Source organism: Zootermopsis nevadensis, unplaced genomic scaffold, assembly GCF_977971745.1.
Source record: "Zootermopsis nevadensis isolate Lab colony 2312 unplaced genomic scaffold, Znev_1.0 Znev_ptg000008l, whole genome shotgun sequence".
Lineage (NCBI taxonomy): Eukaryota > Metazoa > Arthropoda > Insecta > Blattodea > Termopsidae > Zootermopsis > Zootermopsis nevadensis.
In genome coordinates, this window is record NW_028259140.1 from 6,150,966 (window position 1) to 6,178,399 (window position 27,434).

At 38.6% G+C, this 27,434-nt stretch overlaps 2 protein-coding genes across 7 annotated transcripts in view; both read right to left on the bottom strand.

Moving 5' to 3' along the window:
* The window catches only part of LOC110840354 (elongation factor-like GTPase 1), a 138,554-nt gene that overhangs the window by 52,534 nt on the left and 58,586 nt on the right, over window positions 1-27,434 (bottom strand). Inside the window, exon 17 of one of the 6 annotated variants that reach the window (XM_087344932.1) lies at window positions 5,704-5,833. The exons of the other annotated variants lie outside the window; for them this stretch is intronic. Within the exon in view, the coding sequence (XP_087201058.1) occupies window positions 5,826-5,833 (8 nt within the window). The 3' untranslated portion in view covers window positions 5,704-5,825. Of the gene's footprint in view, window positions 1-5,703; window positions 5,834-27,434 lie in introns of those variants that run through there. 6 annotated transcript variants of the gene reach the window in all.
* LOC110840356 (uncharacterized) lies at window positions 2,224-5,803 on the bottom strand. Its single transcript, XM_022085324.2, has one exon. The coding sequence runs from the start codon at window positions 5,801-5,803 to the stop codon at window positions 3,803-3,805; it is 2,001 nt and encodes a 666-aa protein (XP_021941016.2). The 3' UTR covers window positions 2,224-3,802.

Consider the following 27,434-nt stretch of genomic DNA (forward strand, 5'->3'; position numbering starts at 1 on the left):
AGGCTTCCGGCCCTCGGGCATTCGAATGCGGTGACCGTCATCAGCTGGTTCAACCGGCTTACAGGTTACAGTATTCTATCTATATAAAAGGCCAGTGTTGGTTGGTGATGATTTTTAAATTTATTTCCACTGTGTTGTTATAACAGTTGCAGTGGCAATGTCATTAAGCGTGACATATCAAGGTACAATTCGACTAAAATTTGTCGACAAATTCCAATTTGGGTTAAAATCAATGAGAAACACTTTGCATAAAGACCTACATTCGAGTCCAAAAACGGTAACTGACTATGCGAGGGGCGGAAATGATTGTATTGCAGACAGAACTGTTAACAAACTCACGGCTTGCAGAGGTTCAATGCAAGAGCGAATGAAACCGAGCGACGTTGAGGTGAAGTTTAATTAGGCCCATGGCTGTATTGTAACTATGCAGCCTCATCTACTCGTGTATAAGGCCCGATTAAATCAAGGTACAATGATTTATTTTATATAAATATTATCTGCCCCAATTTATTCCTTTAATGGTCTTCCGGGTTGTGAAGCTTACCAGTATTTCCAAAATCTGCCTGACTGCAGCAGCACTTAGCAAACATCGAGCTGGGTTTTATATAAGAAGCTTTGAATATTGAGTGACTGGCCAACAGTAGTGTTTGGTATGAATTACATTAAGGCTGGTGGTAATTTTAATATCTTGTATGAAGTAAATGAAGTTATTTATCCTGAACACAGAAGAAAGAACCACGTTTCACCAATTTTCGTTTCGTTCAACAGTTCTTCTGTTTTCCTGTTAACATGTTAATCAAATGTGGAATAGATATAAATGTACGGATACAGTGTGGGCCATTGCATAGTTCCAGCTGTTAATATTAGCGAATGTTCAAGTCCCCCACGTCATCTAGCGACGAGGATACGAACACTACATAGTTCTGGAATTACCTACCAGATATCGTAACCATCAGCGCGGCAGCAATCAAGAGTTTCCTTGTTGCGCAGATATCTGAAAATTCGTGTTTCCTGTTGTACAATTACGTACGAAATACTTTAATCATCTCCAGTAATATACCTCCCAGATCTTAAAATTCAAATTCATCTACAAGAAAACAATTTCCTTCTTAGAATACCAAGATAATTATGGCACAAAATAACATTTTGAGGCGTTGGAAATGGATGTCAGCCGCTGCTGAATAATGAAACGTTCCGTAATGCGTTATGTTGGCAGACACCTAAATTTAATTCTACCCGTTGCAGACCACTGACTCAGCGGCCGATATTTTCATTTCCTTCTGTAACGCATGCACAGTTGCTCCAGAAGAAATGTAATCATTCTTGAGCAACAGAGAGTGAAATTCCAGAGATGGTTACTAATAGTGACGATTTTTAAGGCCAATTACAAAAAGTAGAACAAAGCATTCTGTCATGGAAATGCTGTAGCAAGCCACATTCTACCTATGTTTATAAAAAAAAACTAGGGACTAAGTCGAGCTACAGATAAGTTTCAGACGTTCTAACGTGATGTACACTTACACGGCGGTGATGGGAAGCAATCGAATGCTTGTGGCTTCTTGTCAACTGTGACAATATTTCTGGAATTTTCTCATTCTTTCTCCTGAAATTGCGCGTGTCTTGTCAACACGCAATGAAAGGTATACAGTGATATGTAAGCGAGCAACTTCATGTTTACATTATAAAATTACAGCACACGCTGGAATTATGTTCTAGAAAACACGAAAAGCACAGTCGGTGTGGCTAAATACCCACGTAACTACCAGGGCAAGAGCGTAGATGCCTGCTATTGTGTATTTATTACTCCGTGCATCTGTGCAAAAGCGACGGAGGACAAACGCCGAGAGCAATATAATCGCAAACAAGCAAAATCGCGAATATGGAAGGGTCTTCTCCATTCTTCTTACACAGAAAGTACCTCTATGTGCTAAATCTCTTTGCGACATATTAATCTGTAAGGTACTTCTTACTTATCTTACAATTTTCGAGTCGTTCGCGTCTCTCACAAAAGAGTCCCTCCCTTTGAACGACTCATTCGAGAATGATCCGTTCCTAGTCGAGACTTATATCTCGGGACAAAGTCTCGTTTCGAGACACAGTTCCCCGAGAGTCCAAAAGGAGCAGATTGGAGGTTGGAAGCTAAACACGATGGTCGTTAGGAGATGGGAAGAAATCTTGAAATTAGAGACGGGTTACAAAGAGAAACGCAGTCAGGGCACACCATAGAATTAATTACTATAATTTATTGTACATTCCTCGTACAAGTTCGTGTTTACACATTGCCATTGTATGATTAATATGTTAATGCATACTAAATAAAGTCAGAAAACTAAATCATACAGTGTAACACACCACGTGCATCTGTGAAATGTTTAAAATATTAAATTTTAGTGCTTAATTATTATTATTAATATGGCATAATGATAAACGGGAACAACTAAAAAGCAGACTCTCGACCCACAAACTTATTATATCAAATGATGACTTACGTGCGTTACTTGGACACGTATAATTGACTTCGTTCCCCTCTTTCCCCCACGATATTAAATTTGTTGAACCTAACCTAACATTGCAGCCTCAGAAGAAAAAGAAAAGATCGCATATTTTAATGTTCGTTACCTGTAATAAACTAAAGTGTGTTTGAAGAGTAACGTCTTAACTGTTTGTTCTTTTATATGATAAGTAGTTTATTCATTCTCCATTTTACTGCGTTTATTACCGCTAGTTACCCGCGTCTTACTTCAAATGACACTTCACGAATGATACACCGATCACTTAACAATTAAACCGTTGCAGACTTTGGAATTTTCCCAGCGATGTAAGTGTAGATTATGTGTTGTCGGGCCGTGCAGTAATTTGACAATATTCCAACGTTTCGGTGGAAAATACTGCCTCTAGCCTTAAAGATGGAGGCAGTATGTTCCTCCGGAACGTTGGAATACAACTAACACTACACGACAAAACAACGTTAGTTAACCGAGGTATTTAATCGACAGTGGCAATAACAACGCAAGACCATTTATTGAACCATAGTTGGATGCTCAAGCGCAAGATGGAGTACTAGCTGAAACCCACTGTGAGCGGCAGTGAAATAAGACACAACATTTCTGCCATCTGGCTTGCAGACGATAGCATAAACAGATCTGTACATATTTGCAAAGCTTAACCCTTAAGAAGTGAAGTTCACCCACACAATATTTAAGAATTAAGTCCGTACCTCAAAGAAAACACTTCTCCATTACAAAGATCAACTTCTTAATGATATTTAAGGAAATAAACCATGTTTACGGTGATATTAAAATGAAACACATGTATATAAAGTGAAGCGATATTTAAAGTCAAATCACATATTTCACTGATTCGTTCGACATCGCAAAATACCGAATGTCCCTTACAAAACTCATATTAACTCTTTTAATCCTTAATGTCAGGGCATGGAAGACAAATTTGTGCCAGCCAACTACTGAAGTTCATGTTTACAACTAAATGAATTCACTAACACCGGGTCAACATTGCAATTTATAGCTGTATTCAATTTAAAACGGGAAGAGACAGAGTCTATCTGACCTAATCTTTCACATGCGTTTCAACTATCAAACTTCACTATTGTATGATTTGTTAAGAGGCTAAACATTGGGAGGGGGGGAGGTGCAGCATAACGATGACTCACCACGCTGCATACAAAATTATACAGAAATATGTGGAAGTATTGCATATAATTAAATTCATTCTATCTATTTATTATGGGTGATCTATCCTCCATTACAAGTTACAATGCTGGGAAACACCAATCAACACATTATTATGCAGCATTACTGTTTTCGATCTTACTATTGTTCTTAGATACTTTATATAACGCATATCTTCTTCTCATGTGGAATAAGAATACAACTATTACAAGTAAAACGGCGATAATAAATAAAATGGAAGCTGTAATCAAAACTGCATTCTTCACTCCGTTATCTTTCCGGACTAAGTCAGGAATATTGGCTATTTCTGGGACAGAATACCCGAGAAAGTCACTGCTCTCTATCCAGTCTACATTTTGCGGTTCGCTACGCAAGTAGCCATCATTGCTTGTTACTGTGCCTGGTAAAGTAGACGTTGATTCCTCTGCTTGTGATTTATCGCCGGATTTCGGATGCATGCCCTTTACTGAAGAAGTTGATTCTTCTATGGGCGATTCATCGCTGCAGTTTAAATTTTCCACGTCATCCCAAGGAACGGTTCCCCGTCGCATATCCGTGCACGTAATTTGGGGTTGTGATGGAATTATACCCACTTTCTGTGACCACAGCCAAACGTTCCTGAGCTTACAATCGCACAGAAAAGGATTACCTTCAATTCGCAGGGTTTTCAGATTTGTCATTTTATTATTGAGAATTTCAACGCTGATCGTCTGCAGCTGGTTATTGGAGACATCTAAGACTTGTAACTTGCTGAACGAATCCACGTAATTGTTGCTGTCTGTGTCTGCATCGCAATCCAGCGAAGTCAAATTGTTGTTACCGAGATGTAACTCGCGGAGGTTGGATGTATTATTGAAAATGTCAACAGGCAGTTGCGACAAATTGCAATGCTGAGCATCGAACACTTTCAGCGAAGACGCAAGAATTATTAATCCGTTGTGGTAGCGAAAATGTTCGTTTCTGCTCACTAAGAGCTGTTCGAGCTTAGGATTGTTCTGGAAAGTATTCTCATGGATTGTAACCAGAAAATTGCTCCTCAGGTCCACAGATTTCAGTATGGGATTGTTCTGGAAAACACCGGGATCCAATGTCTCGAGTTTATTACCATTAAAATCCAAATACTCGAGGTTAGGGTTATTGTAGAATGTTTCAGGATGGATATCTTGAATTCTATTCCAGCTAACAGTTACTTTTGTGAGCTGGGGATTCTCACGGAACGTGCCAGGGTGCAGATACGTCAAACTATTAGAACCGGCATATATTTCCGTGATTTTTGGATTATTTCTGAAAGTGTCCCTTTGTATAGTGAGAATGTAATTATTACTTATATCCAACTTCACAAGCTCTGGATTACTGGCAAACATGTCTTCACTCAAACTGCTTATTTCGTTATTACTTATGTTTAGCTCACTTAGTTTTGAAGCACTTGAGAATGTTATGGGATCTAATTCTGCAATATAGTTAAAACTCGCATCTATAACTTCAAGGCTCGAATTATCTACAGGAGAGGTCGAGAATAAGTGAGTGATTTGATTCTTATTAACATCAAATATCTGAAGTTCCGGATAGTACTTCTGAACTAAATATGTGTCCACTTGTTTAATAGTATTCTCGCTTATATCCAGCTTTCGAATATGATTCTTTAATGTAATAATATCCACAGGCAGAGATGACAAACGGTTATTTCGTAAATTCAATACGATGAGAAACGGGTTACCCCAAAAAGTGCCAGGTAATATTGATGCTATCAGGTTACTTTCCAAGTGAAGCTCCGACAAGGAACTCAACTGACTGAATGTACCAGATTCAACCCCACTTATATAATTACGATTTACAAATACTCTGTCGATATGGAGGAGTCCTGTTCTGCCAAACGTGTCGTTCCGAAGTTGTGTGATATTGTTATCAGATACGTCGAGAATCGCGGTGCTGTTGTCAAGCTCACGAGGAACATCGTGAAGAGAAGCATTAGTGCAATTGGAAAACAGTTGAGGGGCCCCATCGCTGCCCACGTCCTCGCAAACGCAGACTTCTGCGGGACACATGACCTCCTTAGCGGCGCAACATGACAGCAGACCGAAGAAGATTAGAACAGTCACCGGTACTGCAGTCATTTTTACAGATTTTCCTTTAAGTTTATCCTGCTAATGGAAAAACATGCTATTATTTTATAAGCTCATATTTCAAGACTTATTTCAACTAAACAGAGTTTGCAACGTTAGATTTCAGGTTCTTCTAGAAGCGAGTGTGAAGATGGCCGTCTTCTAGTTTGTTGCGCGGTGTAGTCTCGTAGAAGTTTACCGACGTTTCGGATGTTCTTGCTGTCTCCATCAGGGCCATGAGACTCATCGCCCTGATTATGGAGGCAGCAAGCACCTCTGAAATGTCGGTAAACTACCAGATTACATAGCACAACAATCAAGGAGACAGTCATATGCAGATTTTGAAACGTTCGTAGTTATACCAACATTGAATGTGTAAGATCAGAAGCTAATGTCGAGACATAATCAGTTATTTTAATTACATCGAATTATGATTCTGATCTTGGTAGAATCTAGTTTTACACGTAAACATAGGCGCACGCAGTAACTTTACATTCGGTCTACGCCATGCGAATTGAAATACAACACGCCTCAGTATTCGCGAGGATACATATGTTGCTGTGATATTAACCAGCAAGGTCTTGGCCTCAGATAACAATCTGTATTTATCCTTGTAAAGCACATATATTATTTTAGCTGTTCACAGCTTCAACGTTTCTATTTTCATCGGTAAGATAACTTTTTTATGGATGGTATGAGAGTGCCACCCCCTAACAAAGAGACAAATTTCGCGAGATTTAGCCGATACAGAATCACGGCATGGACTTATGCAAACCGTTAAGTAGGGCGCAATATCGCAAATATGGAGGGATGACTGTACTTAAAACTAGTCTTATTCTTTATTTTAAAAATAACAGCAACTACAAATAATCATGAAATGACAATCTATCGTGACGCATTACGCGTAATATAATTTGTAGATTCAAAATGATCCTCTGGGAAGTAAACTAGAAACATTCCATATTATTTTTAAAATCACATACAACACATCACAAAAATTTCATACTTCTATACACCTAATAATTTAATATTTATTATCTTGTAAATTATTTATGTCTGATTTTATATAAAATACTAGCTAATGGGGATAACCTTCCCAAGTAACACTTTGCCCACACTACAAATACCTCCGGGAACAAATCCAGACCTCCGGTTTGAGAAATCGGCGATTAATCGCCTGAGTTCAGACACGGCCTATGTCACACATGAATACAAAAGGATATTCTACACAATCCAATAGTTCCAAGTATTACGAATGAAAGAGGAGTCCAAGATTTGTGGTATAGTAATTGTTATAACAGACACAGCAATTCAACACTATGTAACTTACTATAAAGAATATATCCTGCTCGCAAAAACAAATAATTTATATTTATGAAACAGAAATTTCACAACGCAAATTGTCTTGAAGAAAATTCTGGATGGAACTAAACTGTCTACCACCAGCTTAAAACTGAAGGAAAACCAGCAGTACTTCTGCGCTGTTATCAGTATGTAAATGGTCGCGGTATCATCCTACAGTGTCCCGCCAAGGTTAGCCGCCTTACCCATTATCTGCTTAGAGTGTGTTTCTTATAGTGACAGCAAAATGTGACGTGTGTAAGCATATATATACACATATATTTCTGACAAGCCGGATCTTTGCAAAATCTCGATTTATTTTTAAATAAAATTTTGACATGTGTAATAATAATTCTTAAACATAAGCAGATCAAAAATGCAATTCAACAGCTACAATTGTGTAAAAACATACATATGTGACGTAAGCCAATTGTGTTGCGAGGTCCAAAAGTAGGTAACCAATGAAAAATCTTTGAAGTATATGGGTGTCGCAGTGACCCAAACACTAGATTGTTCTATAATTTAAGAACATTGAAATATTCGAGTTTTTAATATCCCGCAATCGATAATAGAACACATACGATGCCTTGACATAGACAACGCACACGTCACTGCGCATCACCTTCTGCGCAGATGCCCCATTAACCTAACCTAACCTAACCTAACCTAACTCAACCCTACAGGGGTAATCTGCGTCAGCTGAACATAGCGACCTAAGCACGAATTTTCGAAATAGACCATGGATGGTCGGAATTTGCTGAAATTCTGTACGGACGTCGTGCCACAGGTAAGTAATAAAAATTCATACTCTTTCGTGTCACAACATTTGTAATTAATTCACACGAAGGCATCAAAGTCGCGAGGTGGAAGAAACGCGAAATAGGCCACGATCACAAACATCCGACTTTATCAACAAGGAATTATGCACAAAGACGATTGTTTATAATATCGAACAGGTGCCTATATGTGCGCAGATACGTCATAAGTCTAACAAATGCATAAACTGAGTGCAGAAAGATTTTTATGGCGAAACAACAGATAGTGACTATGGTTATCTAAGTGCGTTGTAGTCTAATACATCAGGATTCGGGCACAGAATTCACTATACGTATACAAAGGGGTTACAATTGAATCCTAAAACATTCATGTGACGGAATTAAGAAAAACAACAATTAAATATGCAATATGATTTGCAAAGATCAAAAACAATTTCGAAAATTATGCAATTGTTCGTACGCATTGAAAGTAGACTACAGATGGCAGCATGAGTAAAAAGACTTTCCGAATTAGACTGGTTATGGCGTGTTGTTACTGTCAAGTAAATCAATAACCCTTCTACGTAGCGATTGGCCAACAGCAGAACTCACGAACTCTAGCGGAGAGAATGCTAAACCAACAATTACGTGGTCCGATTTGATTGGAAAGACCTGTCCATCAGCTTTTAAATACGTCAGATTGATGTCAGACCCGGAAGTGAAAGTCAGTCGTTATTGATTTCTGTCGAGAGGCAGTGCAGTCTCCGTGATTCAACGTTTGCCTTGGAATTTAGCTAAGAGTTATTCGCCTTCTTAAGTTCAAACTTTCGGACGTCGGTACTCAAACAAATATGTTCAGCGGGATAACTAGCAACATTTATTTCCTGCGGTACATATTAAACTACTGTGTGCTTCGTACAGAGAATACGAGAGGAAGTTCTCCTTCCAGTGACGTGTGAAAGATGGAGACAAGTAGAAATTACACTTACGGTCTGATGTACGTGTACGTGTGTCATCAAGCTCCGTGTATTGACTTTCGACATTAAACGTGTGCACAAAGAAGCGAGTGTCTCTTATGGTGACAGCCAAATACTAAATTCCAGATGTACCTGATTTACTAAAGTTGGACATGACTAAATGTGACCTGTGTGTGCACATATATATTTCTGACAAGCCGGATCTTTGTAATATCTTGATACATTCTAAAATAAAATTGTGACATGTGTATTAATAATTCTCAAGCGTAAGCAATTCAACAACTACAATTGCGTAAAATCATGCACAAGTGACATGAGCCTATAGTCTATCGAGGTCAACAAGAAGGTAACCAATGTGAAATCTTTGAAGTGAAAAGCTATGGTAGTGACTCAAACAACAAGTTTGTTCTAAAATGTGAGAACATTGAAATATTTGATTGTTTAATATCGTGCAATCGATACTAGAACTCATACGATGCCTTATTATAGACAATTTGCATCACGTCACTGCGCATCACCTTCTGCGCATATACGCCATTAACCTAACCTAACTAACCCAAGGCAACCCAACAGCGGTATTCTGCGTCAGGTGAACATGGCGACCTGAACACGAATTTTCGAAATAGACCATGGATGGTCGGAAATTGCTGAAATTTTGTATGGACGTCGTGCCACAGGTAAGTAATTAAAATTCATACTCCTTCGTGTCACAACACTTATAATAAATTCTCACGAAGGCATCAAAGTCGCGAGGTGGAAGAAACTCGAAATCGGTCACGATCACCAACATCAACCATATCAACAAGGAGTTATGCACTCGATATATATTAAAATAAAATTTTAACATGTGTACTAATAATACTTAAGCCTAAGCAGACCACACATTCAATTCAACAACTACAATTGCGTAAAAACATGAACAAGTGACGTGAACCGATTGTGTTGCGAGGTCCAAAAGTAGGTAACCAATGAAAAATCTTTGAAGTATAAAGGTGTCGCAGTGACCCAAACACTAGATTGTTCTATAATTTAAGAACATTGAAATATTCGAGTTTTTAATATCCCGCTATCGAAAATAGAACACATACGATGCCTTTACATAGACAACTTGCACACGTCACTGCGCATCACCTTCTGCGCAGATGCCCCATTAACCTAACCTAACTCAACCCTACAGTGGTAATCTGCGTCAGCTGAACATAGCGACCTAAGCACGAATTTTCGAAATAGACCATGGATGGTCGGAAATTGCTGAAATTTTGTACGGACGTCGTGCCACAGGTAAGTAATTAAAATTCATACTCCTTCGTGTCACAAAACTTGTAATAAATTCTCACGAAGGCATCAAAGTCGCGAGGTGGAAGAAACTCGAAATCGGTCACGATCACCAACATCGACCATATCAACAAGGAGTTATGCACTCGATATATATTAAAATAAAATTTTAACATGTGTACTAATAATACTTAAGCCTAAGCAGACCACACATTCAATTCAACAACTACAATTGCGTAAAAACATGAACAAGTGACGTGAACCGATTGTGTTGCGAGGTCCAAAAGTAGGTAACCAATAAAAAATCTTTGAAGTATAAAGGTGTCGCAGTGACCCAAACACTAAATTGTTCTATAATTTAAGAACATTGAAATATTCGAGTTTTTAATATCCCGCAATCGATAATAGAACACATACGATGCCTTGACATAGACAACTTGCACACGTCACTGCGCATCACCTTCTGCGCAGATGCCCCATTAACCTAACCTAACTCAACCCTACAGGGGTAATCTGCGTCAGCTGAACATAGCGACCTAAGCACGAATTTTCGAAATAGACCATGGATGGTCGGAAATTGCTGAAATTTTGTATGGATGTCGTGCCACAGGTAAGTAATTAAAATTCATACTCCTTCGTGTCGCAACACTTATAATAAATTCACACGAAGGCATGAAAGTCGCAAGGTGGAAGAAACGCGAAATCAACCACGATCACAAATATACGACTTTATCAACAAGGAATTATGCACAAAGACGATTGTTTATAATATCGAACAAGTGCCTATACGTGCGCAGATACGTCATAAGTCTAACAAATGCATAAAATGAGTGCAGAAAGATTTGTATGGCGAAGAAACAGATAGTGACTATGGTTATCTAAGTGCGTTGTAGCCTAATACATAAGGATTCGCGCACAGCATTCACTATACGTATAAAAAGGGGTTACAATTGAATCCTAAAACTTTCATGTGACGGAAATTAAGAAAAACAACAAATATGCAATATGAATTGCAAAGATCAAAAACAATTTCGAAAATTATGCAATTGTTCGTATGCATTGAAAGTAGCCTACAGATGGCAGCATGTGTAAAAAGACTTTCCGAATTAGACTGGTTATGGCGTGTTGTTACTGTCAGGTTAATCAATAACCCTTCTACGTAGCGATTGGCCAACAGCAGAACTCACGAACTCTAGCGGAGAGAATGCTAAACCAAAAATTACGTGGTCCGATTTGATTGGAAAGACCTGTCCATCAGCTTTTAAATACGTCAGATTGATGTCAGACCCGGAAGTGAAAGTCAGTCGTTATTGATTTCTGTCGAGAGGCAGTGCAGTCTCCGTGATTCAACGTTTGCCTTGGAATTTAGCTAAGAGTTATTCGCCTTCTTAAGTTCAAACTTTCGGACGTCGGTACTCAAACAAATATGTTCAGCGGGATAACTAGCAACATTTATTTCCTGCGGTACATATTAAACTACTGTGTGCTTCGTACAGAGAATACGAGAGGAAGTTCTCCTTCCAGTGACGTGTGAAAGATGGAGACAAGTAGAAATTACACTTACGGTCTGATGTACGTGTACGTGTGTCATCAAGCTCCGTGTATTGACTTTCGACATTAAACGTGTGCACAAAGAAGCGAGTGTCTCTTATGGTGACAGCCAAATACTAAATTCCAGATGTACCTGATTTACTAAAGTTGGACATGACTAAATGTAACCTGTGTGTGCACATATATATTTCTGACAAGCCGGATCTTTGTAATATCTTGATACATTCTAAAATAAAATTGTGACATGTGTATTAATAATTCTCAAGCGTAAGCAATTCAACAACTACAATTGCGTAAAATCATGCACAAGTGACGTGAGCCTATAGTCTATCGAGGTCAACAAGAAGGTAACCAATGTGAAATCTTTGAAGTGAAAAGCTATGGTAGTGACTCAAACAACAAGTTTGTTCTAAAATGTGAGAACATTGAAATATTTGATTGTTTAATATCGTGCAATCGATACTAGAACTCATACGATGCCTTATTATAGACAATTTGCATCACGTCACTGCGCATCACCTTCTGCGCATATACGCCATTAACCTAACCTAACTAACCCAAGGCAACCCAACAGCGGTATTCTGCGTCAGGTGAACATGGCGACCTGAACACGAATTTTCGAAATAGACCATGGATGGTCGGAAATTGCTGAAATTTTGTATGGACGTCGTGCCACAGGTAAGTAATTAAAATTCATACTCCTTCGTGTCACAACACTTATAATAAATTCTCACGAAGGCATCAAAGTCGCGAGGTGGAAGAAACTCGAAATCGGTCACGATCACCAACATCAACCATATCAACAAGGAGTTATGCACTCGATATATATTAAAATAAAATTTTAACATGTGTACTAATAATACTTAAGCCTAAGCAGACCACACATTCAATTCAACAACTACAATTGCGTAAAAACATGAATAAGTAACGCGAACCGATTGTGTTGCGAGGTCCAAAAGTAGGTAACCAATGAAGAATCTTTGAAGTATAAAGGTGTCGCAGTGACCCAAACACTAGATTGTTCTATAATTTAAGAACATTGAAATATTCGAGTTTTTAATATCCCGCTATCGAAAATAGAACACATACGATGCCTTTACATAGACAACTTGCACACGTCACTGCGCATCACCTTCTGCGCAGATGCCCCATTAACCTAACCTAACTCAACCCTACAGTGGTAATCTGCGTCAGCTGAACATAGCGACCTAAGCACGAATTTTCGAAATAGACCATGGATGGTCGGAAATTGCTGAAATTTTGTACGGACGTCGTGCCACAGGTAAGTAATTAAAATTCATACTCCTTCGTGTCACAAAACTTGTAATAAATTCTCACGAAGGCATCAAAGTCGCGAGGTGGAAGAAACTCGAAATCGGTCACGATCACCAACATCGACCATATCAACAAGGAGTTATGCACTCGATATATATTAAAATAAAATTTTAACATGTGTACTAATAATACTTAAGCCTAAGCAGACCACACATTCAATTCAACAACTACAATTGCGTAAAAACATGAACAAGTGACGTGAACCGATTGTGTTGCGAGGTCCAAAAGTAGGTAACCAATAAAAAATCTTTGAAGTATAAAGGTGTCGCAGTGACCCAAACACTAAATTGTTCTATAATTTAAGAACATTGAAATATTCGAGTTTTTAATATCCCGCAATCGATAATAGAACACATACGATGCCTTGACATAGACAACTTGCACACGTCACTGCGCATCACCTTCTGCGCAGATGCCCCATTAACCTAACCTAACTCAACCCTACAGGGGTAATCTGCGTCAGCTGAACATAGCGACCTAAGCACGAATTTTCGAAATAGACCATGGATGGTCGGAAATTGCTGAAATTTTGTATGGATGTCGTGCCACAGGTAAGTAATTAAAATTCATACTCCTTCGTGTCGCAACACTTATAATAAATTCACACGAAGGCATGAAAGTCGCAAGGTGGAAGAAACGCGAAATCGGCCACGATCACAAACATACGACTTTATCAACAAGGAATTATGCACAAAGACGATTGTTTATAATATCGAACAAGTGCCTATACGTGCGCAGATACGTCATAAGTCTAACAAATGCATAAAATGAGTGCAGAAAGATTTGTATGGCGAAGAAACAGATAGTGACTATGGTTATCTAAGTGCGTTGTAGCCTAATACATAAGGATTCGCGCACAGCATTCACTATACGTATAAAAAGGGGTTACAATTGAATCCTAAAACTTTCATGTGACGGAAATTAAGAAAAACAACAAATATGCAATATGAATTGCAAAGATCAAAAACAATTTCGAAAATTATGCAATTGTTCGTATGCATTGAAAGTAGCCTACAGATGGCAGCATGTGTAAAAAGACTTTCCGAATTAGACTGGTTATGGCGTGTTGTTACTGTCAGGTTAATCAATAACCCTTCTACGTAGCGATTGGCCAACAGCAGAACTCACGAACTCTAGCGGAGAGAATGCTAAACCAAAAATTACGTGGTCCGATTTGATTGGAAAGACCTGTCCATCAGCTTTTAAATACGTCAGATTGATGTCAGACCCGGAAGTGAAAGTCAGTCGTTATTGATTTCTGTCGAGAGGCAGTGCAGTCTCCGTGATTCAACGTTTGCCTTGGAATTTAGCTAAGAGTTATTCGCCTTCTTAAGTTCAAACTTTCGGACGTCGGTACTCAAACAAATATGTTCAGCGGGATAACTAGCAACATTTATTTCCTGCGGTACATATTAAACTACTGTGTGCTTCGTACAGAGAATACGAGAGGAAGTTCTCCTTCCAGTGACGTGTGAAAGATGGAGACAAGTAGAAATTACACTTACGGTCTGATGTACGTGTACGTGTGTCATCAAGCTCCGTGTATTGACTTTCGACATTAAACGTGTGCACAAAGAAGCGAGTGTCTCTTATGGTGACAGCCAAATACTAAATTCCAGATGTACCTGATTTACTAAAGTTGGACATGACTAAATGTGACCTGTGTGTGCACATATATATTTCTGACAAGCCGGATCTTTGTAATATCTTGATACATTCTAAAATAAAATTGTGACATGTGTATTAATAATTCTCAAGCGTAAGCAATTCAACAACTACAATTGCGTAAAATCATGCACAAGTGACGTGAGCCTATAGTCTATCGAGGTCAACAAGAAGGTAACCAATGTGAAATCTTTGAAGTGAAAAGCTATGGTAGTGACTCAAACAACAAGTTTGTTCTAAAATGTGAGAACATTGAAATATTTGATTGTTTAATATCGTGCAATCGATACTAGAACTCATACGATGCCTTATTATAGACAATTTGCATCACGTCACTGCGCATCACCTTCTGCGCATATACGCCATTAACCTAACCTAACTAACCCAAGGCAACCCAACAGCGGTATTCTGCGTCAGGTGAACATGGCGACCTGAACACGAATTTTCGAAATAGACCATGGATGGTCGGAAATTGCTGAAATTTTGTATGGACGTCGTGCCACAGGTAAGTAATTAAAATTCATACTCCTTCGTGTCACAACACTTATAATAAATTCTCACGAAGGCATCAAAGTCGCGAGGTGGAAGAAACTCGAAATCGGTCACGATCACCAACATCAACCATATCAACAAGGAGTTATGCACTCGATATATATTAAAATAAAATTTTAACATGTGTACTAATAATACTTAAGCCTAAGCAGACCACACATTCAATTCAACAACTACAATTGCGTAAAAACATGAATAAGTAACGCGAACCGATTGTGTTGCGAGGTCCAAAAGTAGGTAACCAATGAAGAATCTTTGAAGTATAAAGGTGTCGCAGTGACCCAAACACTAGATTGTTCTATAATTTAAGAACATTGAAATATTCGAGTTTTTAATATCCCGCAATCGATAATAAAACACATACGATGCCTTAACATAGACAACTTGCACACGTCACTGCGCATCACCTTCTGCGCAGATGCCACATTAACTTAACCTAACCTAACTCAACCCTACAGGGGTAATCTGCGTCAGCTGAACATAGCGACCTAAGCACGAATTTTCGAAATAGACCATGGATGGTCGGAAATTGCTGAAATTTTGTACGGACGTCGTGCCACAGGTAAGTAATTAAAATTCATACTCCTTCGTGTCACAACACTTGTAATAAATTCTCACGAAGGCATCAAAGTCGCGAGGTGGAAGAAACTCGAAATCGGTCACGATCACCAACATCGACCATATTAACAAGGAGTTATGCACTCGATATATATTAAAATAAAATTTTAACATGTGTACTAATAATACTTAAGCCTAAGCAGACCACACATTCAATTCAACAACTACAATTGCGTAGAAACATGAACAAGTGACGTGAACCGATTGTGTTGCGAGGTCCAAAAGTAGGTAACCAATGAAAAATCTTTGAAGTATAAAGGTGTCGCAGTGACCCAAACACTAGATTGTTCTATAATTTAAGAACATTGAAATATTCGAGTTTTTAATATCCCGCAATCGATAATAGAACACATACGATGCCTTGACATAGACAACTTGCACACGTCACTGCGCATCACCTTCTGCGCAGATGCCCCATTAACCTAACCTAACTCAACCCTACAGTGGTAATCTGCGTCAGCTGAACATAGCGACCTAAGCACGAATTTTCGAAATAGACCATGGATGGTCGGAAATTGCTGAAATTTTGTACGGACGTCGTGCCACAGGTAAGTAATTAAAATTCATACTCCTTCGTGTCACAAAACTTGTAATAAATTCTCACGAAGGCATCAAAGTCGCGAGGTGGAAGAAACTCGAAATCGGTCACGATCACCAACATCGACCATATCAACAAGGAGTTATGCACTCGATATATATTAAAATAAAATTTTAACATGTGTACTAATAATACTTAAGCCTAAGCAGACCACACATTCAATTCAACAACTACAATTGCGTAAAAACATGAACAAGTGACGTGAACCGATTGTGTTGCGAGGTCCAAAAGTAGGTAACCAATAAAAAATCTTTGAAGTATAAAGGTGTCGCAGTGACCCAAACACTAAATTGTTCTATAATTTAAGAACATTGAAATATTCGAGTTTTTAATATCCCGCAATCGATAATAGAACACATACGATGCCTTGACATAGACAACTTGCACACGTCACTGCGCATCACCTTCTGCGCAGATGCCCCATTAACCTAACCTAACTCAACCCTACAGGGGTAATCTGCGTCAGCTGAACATAGCGACCTAAGCACGAATTTTCGAAATAGACCATGGATGATCGGAAATTGCTGAAATTTTGTATGGATGTCGTGCCACAGGTAAGTAATTAAAATTCATACTCCTTCGTGTCGCAACACTTATAATAAATTCACACGAAGGCATGAAAGTCGCTAGGTGGAAGAAACGCGAAATCGGCCACGATCACAAACATACGACTTTATCAACAAGGAATTATGCACAAAGACGATTGTTTATAATATCGAACAAGTGCCTATACGTGCGCAGATACGTCATAAGTCTAACAAATGCATAAAATGAGTGCAGAAAGATTTGTATGGCGAAGAAACAGATAGTGACTATGGTTATCTAAGCGCGTTGTAGCCTAATACATAAGGATTAGCGCACAGCATTCACTATACGTATAAAAAGGGGTTACAATTGAATCCTAAAACTTTCATGTGACGGAAATTAAGAAAAACAACAAATATGCAATATGAATTGCAAAGATCAAAAACAATTTCGAAAATTATGCAATTGTTCGTACGCATTGAAAGTAGCCTACAGATGGCAGCATGTGTAAAAAGACTTTCCGAATTAGACTGGTTATGGCGTGTTGTTACTGTCAGGTTAATCAATAACCCTTCTACGTAGCGATTGGCCAACAGCAGAACTCACGAACTCTAGCGGAGAGAATGCTAAACCAAAAATTACGTGGTCCGATTTGATTGGAAAGACCTGTCCATCAGCTTTTAAATACGTCAGATTGATGTCAGACCCGGAAGTGAAAGTCAGTCGTTATTGATTTCTGTCGAGAGGCAGTGCAGTCTCCGTGATTCAACGTTTGCCTTGGAATTTAGCTAAGAGTTATTCGCCTTCTTAAGTTCAAACTTTCGGACGTCGGTACTCAAACAAATATGTTCAGCGGGATAACTAGCAACATTTATTTCCTGCGGTACATATTAAACTACTGTGTGCTTCGTACAGAGAATACGAGAGGAAGTTCTCCTTCCAGTGACGTGTGAAAGATGGAGACAAGTAGAAATTACACTTACGGTCTGATGTACGTGTACGTGTGTCATCAAGCTCCGTGTATTGACTTTCGACATTAAACGTGTGCACAAAGAAGCGAGTGTCTCTTATGGTGACAGCCAAATACTAAATTCCAGATGTACCTGATTTACTAAAGTTGGACATGACTAAATGTGACCTGTGTGTGCACATATATATTTCTGACAAGCCGGATCTTTGTAATATCTTGATACATTCTAAAATAAAATTGTGACATGTGTATTAATAATTCTCAAGCGTAAGCAATTCAACAACTACAATTGCGTAAAATCATGCACAAGTGACGTGAGCCTATAGTCTATCGAGGTCAACAAGAAGGTAACCAATGTGAAATCTTTGAAGTGAAAAGCTATGGTAGTGACTCAAACAACAAGTTTGTTCTAAAATGTGAGAACATTGAAATATTTGATTGTTTAATATCGTGCAATCGATACTAGAACTCATACGATGCCTTATTATAGACAATTTGCATCACGTCACTGCGCATCACCTTCTGCGCATATACGCCATTAACCTAACCTAACTAACCCAAGGCAACCCAACAGCGGTATTCTGCGTCAGGTGAACATGGCGACCTGAACACGAATTTTCGAAATAGACCATGGATGGTCGGAAATTGCTGAAATTTTGTATGGACGTCGTGCCACAGGTAAGTAATTAAAATTCATACTCCTTCGTGTCACAACACTTATAATAAATTCTCACGAAGGCATCAAAGTCGCGAGGTGGAAGAAACTCGAAATCGGTCACGATCACCAACATCAACCATATCAACAAGGAGTTATGCACTCGATATATATTAAAATAAAATTTTAACATGTGTACTAATAATACTTAAGCCTAAGCAGACCACACATTCAATTCAACAACTACAATTGCGTAAAAACATGAATAAGTAACGCGAACCGATTGTGTTGCGAGGTCCAAAAGTAGGTAACCAATGAAGAATCTTTGAAGTATAAAGGTGTCGCAGTGACCCAAACACTAGATTGTTCTATAATTTAAGAACATTGAAATATTCGAGTTTTTAATATCCCGCTATCGAAAATAGAACACATACGATGCCTTTACATAGACAACTTGCACACGTCACTGCGCATCACCTTCTGCGCAGATGCCACATTAACTTAACCTAACCTAACTCAACCCTACAGGGGTAATCTGCGTCAGCTGAACATAGCGACCTAAGCACGAATTTTCGAAATAGACCATGGATGGTCGGAAATTGCTGAAATTTTGTACGGACGTCGTGCCACAGGTAAGTAATTAAAATTCATGCTCCTTCGTGTCACAACACTTGTAATAAATTCTCACGAAGGCATCAAAGTCGCGAGGTGGAAGAAACTCGAAATCGGTCACGATCACCAACATCGACCATATTAACAAGGAGTTATGCACTCGATATATATTAAAATAAAATTTTAACATGTGTACTAATAATACTTAAGCCTAAGCAGACCACACATTCAATTCAACAACTACAATTGCGTAGAAACATGAACAAGTGACGTGAACCGATTGTGTTGCGAGGTCCAAAAGTAGGTAACCAATGAAAAATCTTTGAAGTATAAAGGTGTCGCAGTGACCCAAACACTAGATTGTTCTATAATTTAAGAACATTGAAATATTCGAGTTTTTAATATCCCGCAATCGATAATAGAACACATACGATGCCTTGACATAGACAACTTGCACACGTCACTGCGCATCACCTTCTGCGCAGATGCCCCATTAACCTAACCTAACTCAACCCTACAGTGGTAATCTGCGTCAGCTGAACATAGCGACCTAAGCACGAATTTTCGAAATAGACCATGGATGGTCGGAAATTGCTGAAATTTTGTACGGACGTCGTGCCACAGGTAAGTAATTAAAATTCATACTCCTTCGTGTCACAAAACTTGTAATAAATTCTCACGAAGGCATCAAAGTCGCGAGGTGGAAGAAACTCGAAATCGGTCACGATCACCAACATCGACCATATCAACAAGGAGTTATGCACTCGATATATATTAAAATAAAATTTTAACATGTGTACTAATAATACTTAAGCCTAAGCAGACCACACATTCAATTCAACAACTACAATTGCGTAAAAACATGAACAAGTGACGTGAACCGATTGTGTTGCGAGGTCCAAAAGTAGGTAACCAATAAAAAATCTTTGAAGTATAAAGGTGTCGCAGTGACCCAAACACTAAATTGTTCTATAATTTAAGAACATTGAAATATTCGAGTTTTTAATATCCCGCAATCGATAATAGAACACATACGATGCCTTGACATAGACAACTTGCACACGTCACTGCGCATCACCTTCTGCGCAGATGCCCCATTAACCTAACCTAACTCAACCCTACAGGGGTAATCTGCGTCAGCTGAACATAGCGACCTAAGCACGAATTTTCGAAATAGACCATGGATGGTCGGAAATTGCTGAAATTTTGTATGGATGTCGTGCCACAGGTAAGTAATTAAAATTCATACTCCTTCGTGTCGCAACACTTATAATAAATTCACACGAAGGCATGAAAGTCGCAAGGTGGAAGAAACGCGAAATCGGCCACGATCACAAACATACGACTTTATCAACAAGGAATTATGCACAAAGACGATTGTTTATAATATCGAACAAGTGCCTATACGTGCGCAGATACGTCATAAGTCTAACAAATGCATAAAATGAGTGCAGAAAGATTTGTATGGCGAAGAAACAGATAGTGACTATGGTTATCTAAGCGCGTTGTAGCCTAATACATAAGGATTAGCGCACAGCATTCACTATACGTATAAAAAGGGGTTACAATTGAATCCTAAAACTTTCATGTGACGGAAATTAAGAAAAACAACAAATATGCAATATGAATTGCAAAGATCAAAAACAATTTCGAAAATTATGCAATTGTTCGTACGCATTGAAAGTAGCCTACAGATGGCAGCATGTGTAAAAAGACTTTCCGAATTAGACTGGTTATGGCGTGTTGTTACTGTCAGGTTAATCAATAACCCTTCTACGTAGCGATTGGCCAACAGCAGAACTCACGAACTCTAGCGGAGAGAATGCTAAACCAAAAATTACGTGGTCCGATTTGATTGGAAAGACCTGTCCATCAGCTTTTAAATACGTCAGATTGATGTCAGACCCGGAAGTGAAAGTCAGTCGTTATTGATTTCTGTCGAGAGGCAGTGCAGTCTCCGTGATTCAACGTTTGCCTTGGAATTTAGCTAAGAGTTATTCGCCTTCTTAAGTTCAAACTTTCGGACGTCGGTACTCAAACAAATATGTTCAGCGGGATAACTAGCAACATTTATTTCCTGCGGTACATATTAAACTACTGTGTGCTTCGTACAGAGAATACGAGAGGAAGTTCTCCTTCCAGTGACGTGTGAAAGATGGAGACAAGTAGAAATTACACTTACGGTCTGATGTACGTGTACGTGTGTCATCAAGCTCCGTGTATTGACTTTCGACATTAAACGTGTGCACAAAGAAGCGAGTGTCTCTTATGGTGACAGCCAAATACTAAATTCCAGATGTACCTGATTTACTAAAGTTGGACATGACTAAATGTGACCTGTGTGTGCACATATATATTTCTGACAAGCCGGATCTTTGTAATATCTTGATACATTCTAAAATAAAATTGTGACATGTGTATTAATAATTCTCAAGCGTAAGCAATTCAACAACTACAATTGCGTAAAATCATGCACAAGTGACGTGAGCCTATAGTCTATCGAGGTCAACAAGAAGGTAACCAATGTGAAATCTTTGAAGTGAAAAGCTATGGTAGTGACTCAAACAACAAGTTTGTTCTAAAATGTGAGAACATTGAAATATTTGATTGTTTAATATCGTGCAATCGATACTAGAACTCATACGATGCCTTATTATAGACAATTTGCATCACGTCACTGCGCATCACCTTCTGCGCATATACGCCATTAACCTAACCTAACTAACCCAAGGCAACCCAACAGCGGTATTCTGCGTCAGGTGAACATGGCGACCTGAACACGAATTTTCGAAATAGACCATGGATGGTCGGAAATTGCTGAAATTTTGTATGGACGTCGTGCCACAGGTAAGTAATTAAAATTCATACTCCTTCGTGTCACAACACTTATAATAAATTCTCACGAAGGCATCAAAGTCGCGAGGTGGAAGAAACTCGAAATCGGTCACGATCACCAACATCAACCATATCAACAAGGAGTTATGCACTCGATATATATTAAAATAAAATTTTAACATGTGTACTAATAATACTTAAGCCTAAGCAGACCACACATTCAATTCAACAACTACAATTGCGTAAAAACATGAATAAGTAACGCGAACCGATTGTGTTGCGAGGTCCAAAAGTAGGTAACCAATGAAGAATCTTTGAAGTATAAAGGTGTCGCAGTGACCCAAACACTAGATTGTTCTATAATTTAAGAACATTGAAATATTCGAGTTTTTAATATCCCGCTATCGAAAATAGAACACATACGATGCCTTTACATAGACAACTTGCACACGTCACTGCGCATCACCTTCTGCGCAGATGCCCCATTAACCTAACTTAACTCAACCCTACAGTGGTAATCTGCGTCAGCTGAACATGGCGACCTGAACACGAATTTTCGAAATAGACCATGGATGGTCGGAAATTGCTGAAATTTTGTATGGACGTCGTGCCACAGGTAAGTAATTAAAATTCATACTCCTTCGTGTCACAACACTTATAATAAATTCTCACGAAGGCATCAAAGTCGCGAGGTGGAAGAAACTCGAAATCGGTCACGATCACCAACATCAACCATATCAACAAGGAGTTATGCACTCGATATATATTAAAATAAAATTTTAACATGTGTACTAATAATACTTAAGCCTAAGCAGACCACACATTCAATTCAACAACTACAATTGCGTAAAAACATGAACAAGTGACGTGAACCGATTGTGTTGCGAGGTCCAAAAGTAGGTAACCAATGAAGAATCTTTGAAGTATAAAGGTGTCGCAGTGACCCAAACACTAGATTGTTCTATAATTTAAGAACATTGAAATATTCGAGTTTTTAATATCCCGCTATCGAAAATAGAACACATACGATGCCTTTACATAGACAACTTGCACACGTCACTGCGCATCACCTTCTGCGCAGATGCCCCATTAACCTAACCTAACTCAACCCTACAGTGGTAATCTGCGTCAGCTGAACATAGCGACCTAAGCACGAATTTTCGAAATAGATCATGGATGGTCGGAAATTGCTGAAATTTTGTACGGACGTCGTGCCACAGGTAAGTAATTAAAATTCATACTCCTTCGTGTCACAACACTTGTAATAAATTCTCACGAAGGCATCAAAGTCGCGAGGTGGAAGAAACTCGAAATCGTTCACGATCACCAACATCGACCATATCAACAAGGAGTTATGCACTCGATATATATTAAAATAAAATTTTAACATGTGTACTACTAATACTTAAGCCTAAGCAGACCACACATTCAATTCAACAACTACAATTGCGTAAAAACATGAACAAGTGACGTGAACCGATTGTGTTGCGAGGTCCAAAAGTAGGTAACCAATAAAAAATCTTTGAAGTATAAAGGTGTCGCAGTGACCCAAACACTAAATTGTTCTATAATTTAAGAACATTGAAATATTCGAGTTTTTAATATCCCGCAATCGATAATAGAACACATACGATGCCTTGACATAGACAACTTGCACAAGTCACTGCGCATCACCTTCTGCGCAGATGCCCCATTAACCTAACCTAACTCAACCCTACAGGGGTAATCTGCGTCAGCTGAACATAGCGACCTAAGCACGAATTTTCGAAATAGACCATGGATGGTCGGAAATTGCTGAAATTTTGTATGGATGTCGTGCCACAGGTAAGTAATTAAAATTCATACTCCTTCGTGTCGCAACACTTATAATAAATTCACACGAAGGCATGAAAGTCGCAAGGTGGAAAAAACGCGAAATCAACCACGATCACAAATATACGACTTTATCAACAAGGAATTATGCACAAAGACGATTGTTTATAATATCGAACAAGTGCCTATACGTGCGCAGATACGTCATAAGTCTAACAAATGCATAAAATGAGTGCAGAAAGATTTGTATGGCGAAGAAACAGATAGTGACTATGGTTATCTAAGCGCGTTGTAGCCTAATACATAAGGATTCGCGCACAGCATTCACTATACGTATAAAAAGGGGTTACAATTGAATCCTAAAACTTTCATGTGACGGAAATTAAGAAAAACAACAAATATGCAATATGAATTGCAAAGATCAAAAACAATTTCGAAAATTATGCAATTGTTCGTACGCATTGAAAGTAGCCTACAGATGGCAGCATGTGTAAAAAGACTTTCCGAATTAGACTGGTTATGGCGTGTTGTTACTGTCAGGTTAATCAATAACCCTTCTACGTAGCGATTGGCCAACAGCAGAACTCACGAACTCTAGCGGAGAGAATGCTAAACCAAAAATTACGTGGTCCGATTTGATTGGAAAGACCTGTCCATCAGCTTTTAAATACGTCAGATTGATGTCAGACCCGGAAGTGAAAGTCAGTCGTTATTGATTTCTGTCGAGAGGCAGTGCAGTCTCCGTGATTCAACGTTTGCCTTGGACTTTAGCTAAGAGTTATTCGCCTTCTTAAGTTCAAACTTTCGGACGTCGGTACTCAAACAAATATGTTCAGCGGGATAACTAGCAACATTTATTTCCTGCGGTACATATTAAACTACTGTGTGCTTCGTACAGAGAATACGAGAGGAAGTTCTCCTTCCAGTGACGTGTGAAAGATGGAGACAAGTAGAAATTACACTTACGGTCTGATGTACGTGTACGTGTGTCATCAAGCTCCGTGTATTGACTTTCGACATTAAACGTGTGCACAAAGAAGCGAGTGTCTCTTATGGTGACAGCCAAATACTAAATTCCAGATGTACCTGATTTACTAAAGTTGGACATGACTAAATGTGACCTGTGTGTGCACATATATATTTCTGACAAGCCGGATCTTTGTAATATCTTGATACATTCTAAAATAAAATTGTGACATGTGTATTAATAATTCTCAAGCGTAAGCAATTCAACAACTACAATTGCGTAAAATCATGCACAAGTGACGTGAGCCTATAGTCTATCGAGGTCAACAAGAAGGTAACCAATGTGAAATCTTTGAAGTGAAAAGCTATGGTAGTGACTCAAACAACAAGTTTGTTCTAAAATGTGAGAACATTGAAATATTTGATTGTTTAATATCGTGCAATCGATACTAGAACTCATACGATGCCTTATTATAGACAATTTGCATCACGTCACTGCGCATCACCTTCTGCGCATATACGCCATTAACCTAACCTAACTAACCCAAGGCAACCCAACAGCGGTATTCTGCGTCAGGTGAACATGGCGACCTGAACACGAATTTTCGAAATAGACCATGGATGGTCGGAAATTGCTGAAATTTTGTATGGACGTCGTGCCACAGGTAAGTAATTAAAATTCATCCTCCTTCGTGTCACAACACTTATAATAAATTCTCACGAAGGCATCAAAGTCGCGAGGTGGAAGAAACTCGAAATCGGTCACGATCACCAACATCAACTATATCAACAAGGAGTTATGCACTCGATATATATTAAAATAAAATTTTAACATGTGTACTAATAATACTTAAGCCTAAGCAGACCACACATTCAATTCAACAACTACAATTGCGTAAAAACATGAACAAGTAACGCGAACCGATTGTGTTGCGAGGTCCAAAAGTAGGTAACCAATGAAAAATCTTTGAAGTATAAAGGTGTCGCAGTGACCCAAACACTAGATTGTTCTATAATTTAAGAACATTGAAATATTCGAGTTTTTAATATCCCGCAATCGATAATAAAACACATACGATGCCTTAACATAGACAACTTGCACACGTCACTGCGCATCACCTTCTGCGCAGATGCCACATTAACCTAACCTAACCTAACCTAACTCAACCCTACAGGGGTAATCTGCGTCAGCTGAACATAGCGACCTAAGCACGAATTTTCGAAATAGACCATGGATTGTCGGAAATTGCTGAAATTTTGTATGGACGTCGTGCCACAGGTAAGTAATTAAAATTCATACTCCTTCGTGTCACAACACTTGTAATAAATTTACACGAAGGCATCAAAGTCGCGAGGTGGAAGAAACGCGAAATCGGCCACGATCACCAACATCGACCATATCAACAAGGAGTTATGCACTCGATATATTTTAAAATAGAATGTTAACATGTGTATTAAAAATACTTAAGCGTAAGTAGACCACACATGCAATTCAACAAGTACAATTGCGTAAAAACATGGATAAGTGACGTGAGCCAATTGTGTTGTGAGGTCCACAAGTAGGTAACAAATGTAAAATCTTTAAAGTATAAAAGTATGGCAGTGACTCAAACACTAGATTGTTCTATAATTTAAGAAAATTGAAATAGTCGAGTTTTTAATTTCTCGCAATCGATAATAGAACACATACGATGCCTTACCATAGATAATTTGCATCACGTTACTGCGCATCACCTTCTGGGCAGATGTCCAATTAACCTAACTAACCCAAACAGGGGTAATCTGCATCAGCTGAACATGGTGACCTGCGCACGAATTTTCGAAACAGACCACGGATGGTCGGAAATTGCTGAAATTTTGTATGGACGTCGTGCCACAGGTAAGTAATAAAAATTCATACTCTTTCGTGGCTCAACACTTGTAATAAAAAAATCACAGGAATGAATCTAAGTCGCGAGGTGGAAGAAACGCGTAATCGGCTACCATCACCAATATTAGTTAGTAATACCGTTACACCATTCGCTGTATTTAAATAATGCAAGGCACATGAACATTAGTGATGAGCTGGGCACAAAACTGTATGCTTTTGAGCTACATTGTTCAAGTTAAATATCACAAAAATATGCCGTTAAGCCATATTCTGAGGAAGTTTAATCCAGTCAATAATTCATGTCATATTTACCTAAGACCCACTTAAATATAATTCTTTATTTTAGTCGAAAGTTTCCCAAATAGTATTTCTGCCTAACGTTTAGAACATGGAACTACAGAAATTTGCTGATGAACATCATAAAGGCCAGTTATCGATCGTTAACCGAGGTATTTCACTGTTGCTTTGTTTAACGACAGGGAAATTGTGAAGGACAGCATTATTAATTATGAACGGTAAATGGGGCGTCGGTATTTGCCTTTTACATCAGGTAGTTTGTGACCACAGTATGAAGATGACCATCTACCTAGTTCTTTAATCGTTTATAGTTAAATTCGTCGTAAGAATAAGACCAACAAAAATTGGTTCAATTTGCTTCAGACAATTCCTGAACATCTTCCTCAAAACGTATTAAAATATGTTGAAGACAGATTTTCATGAAGGTTAATGTT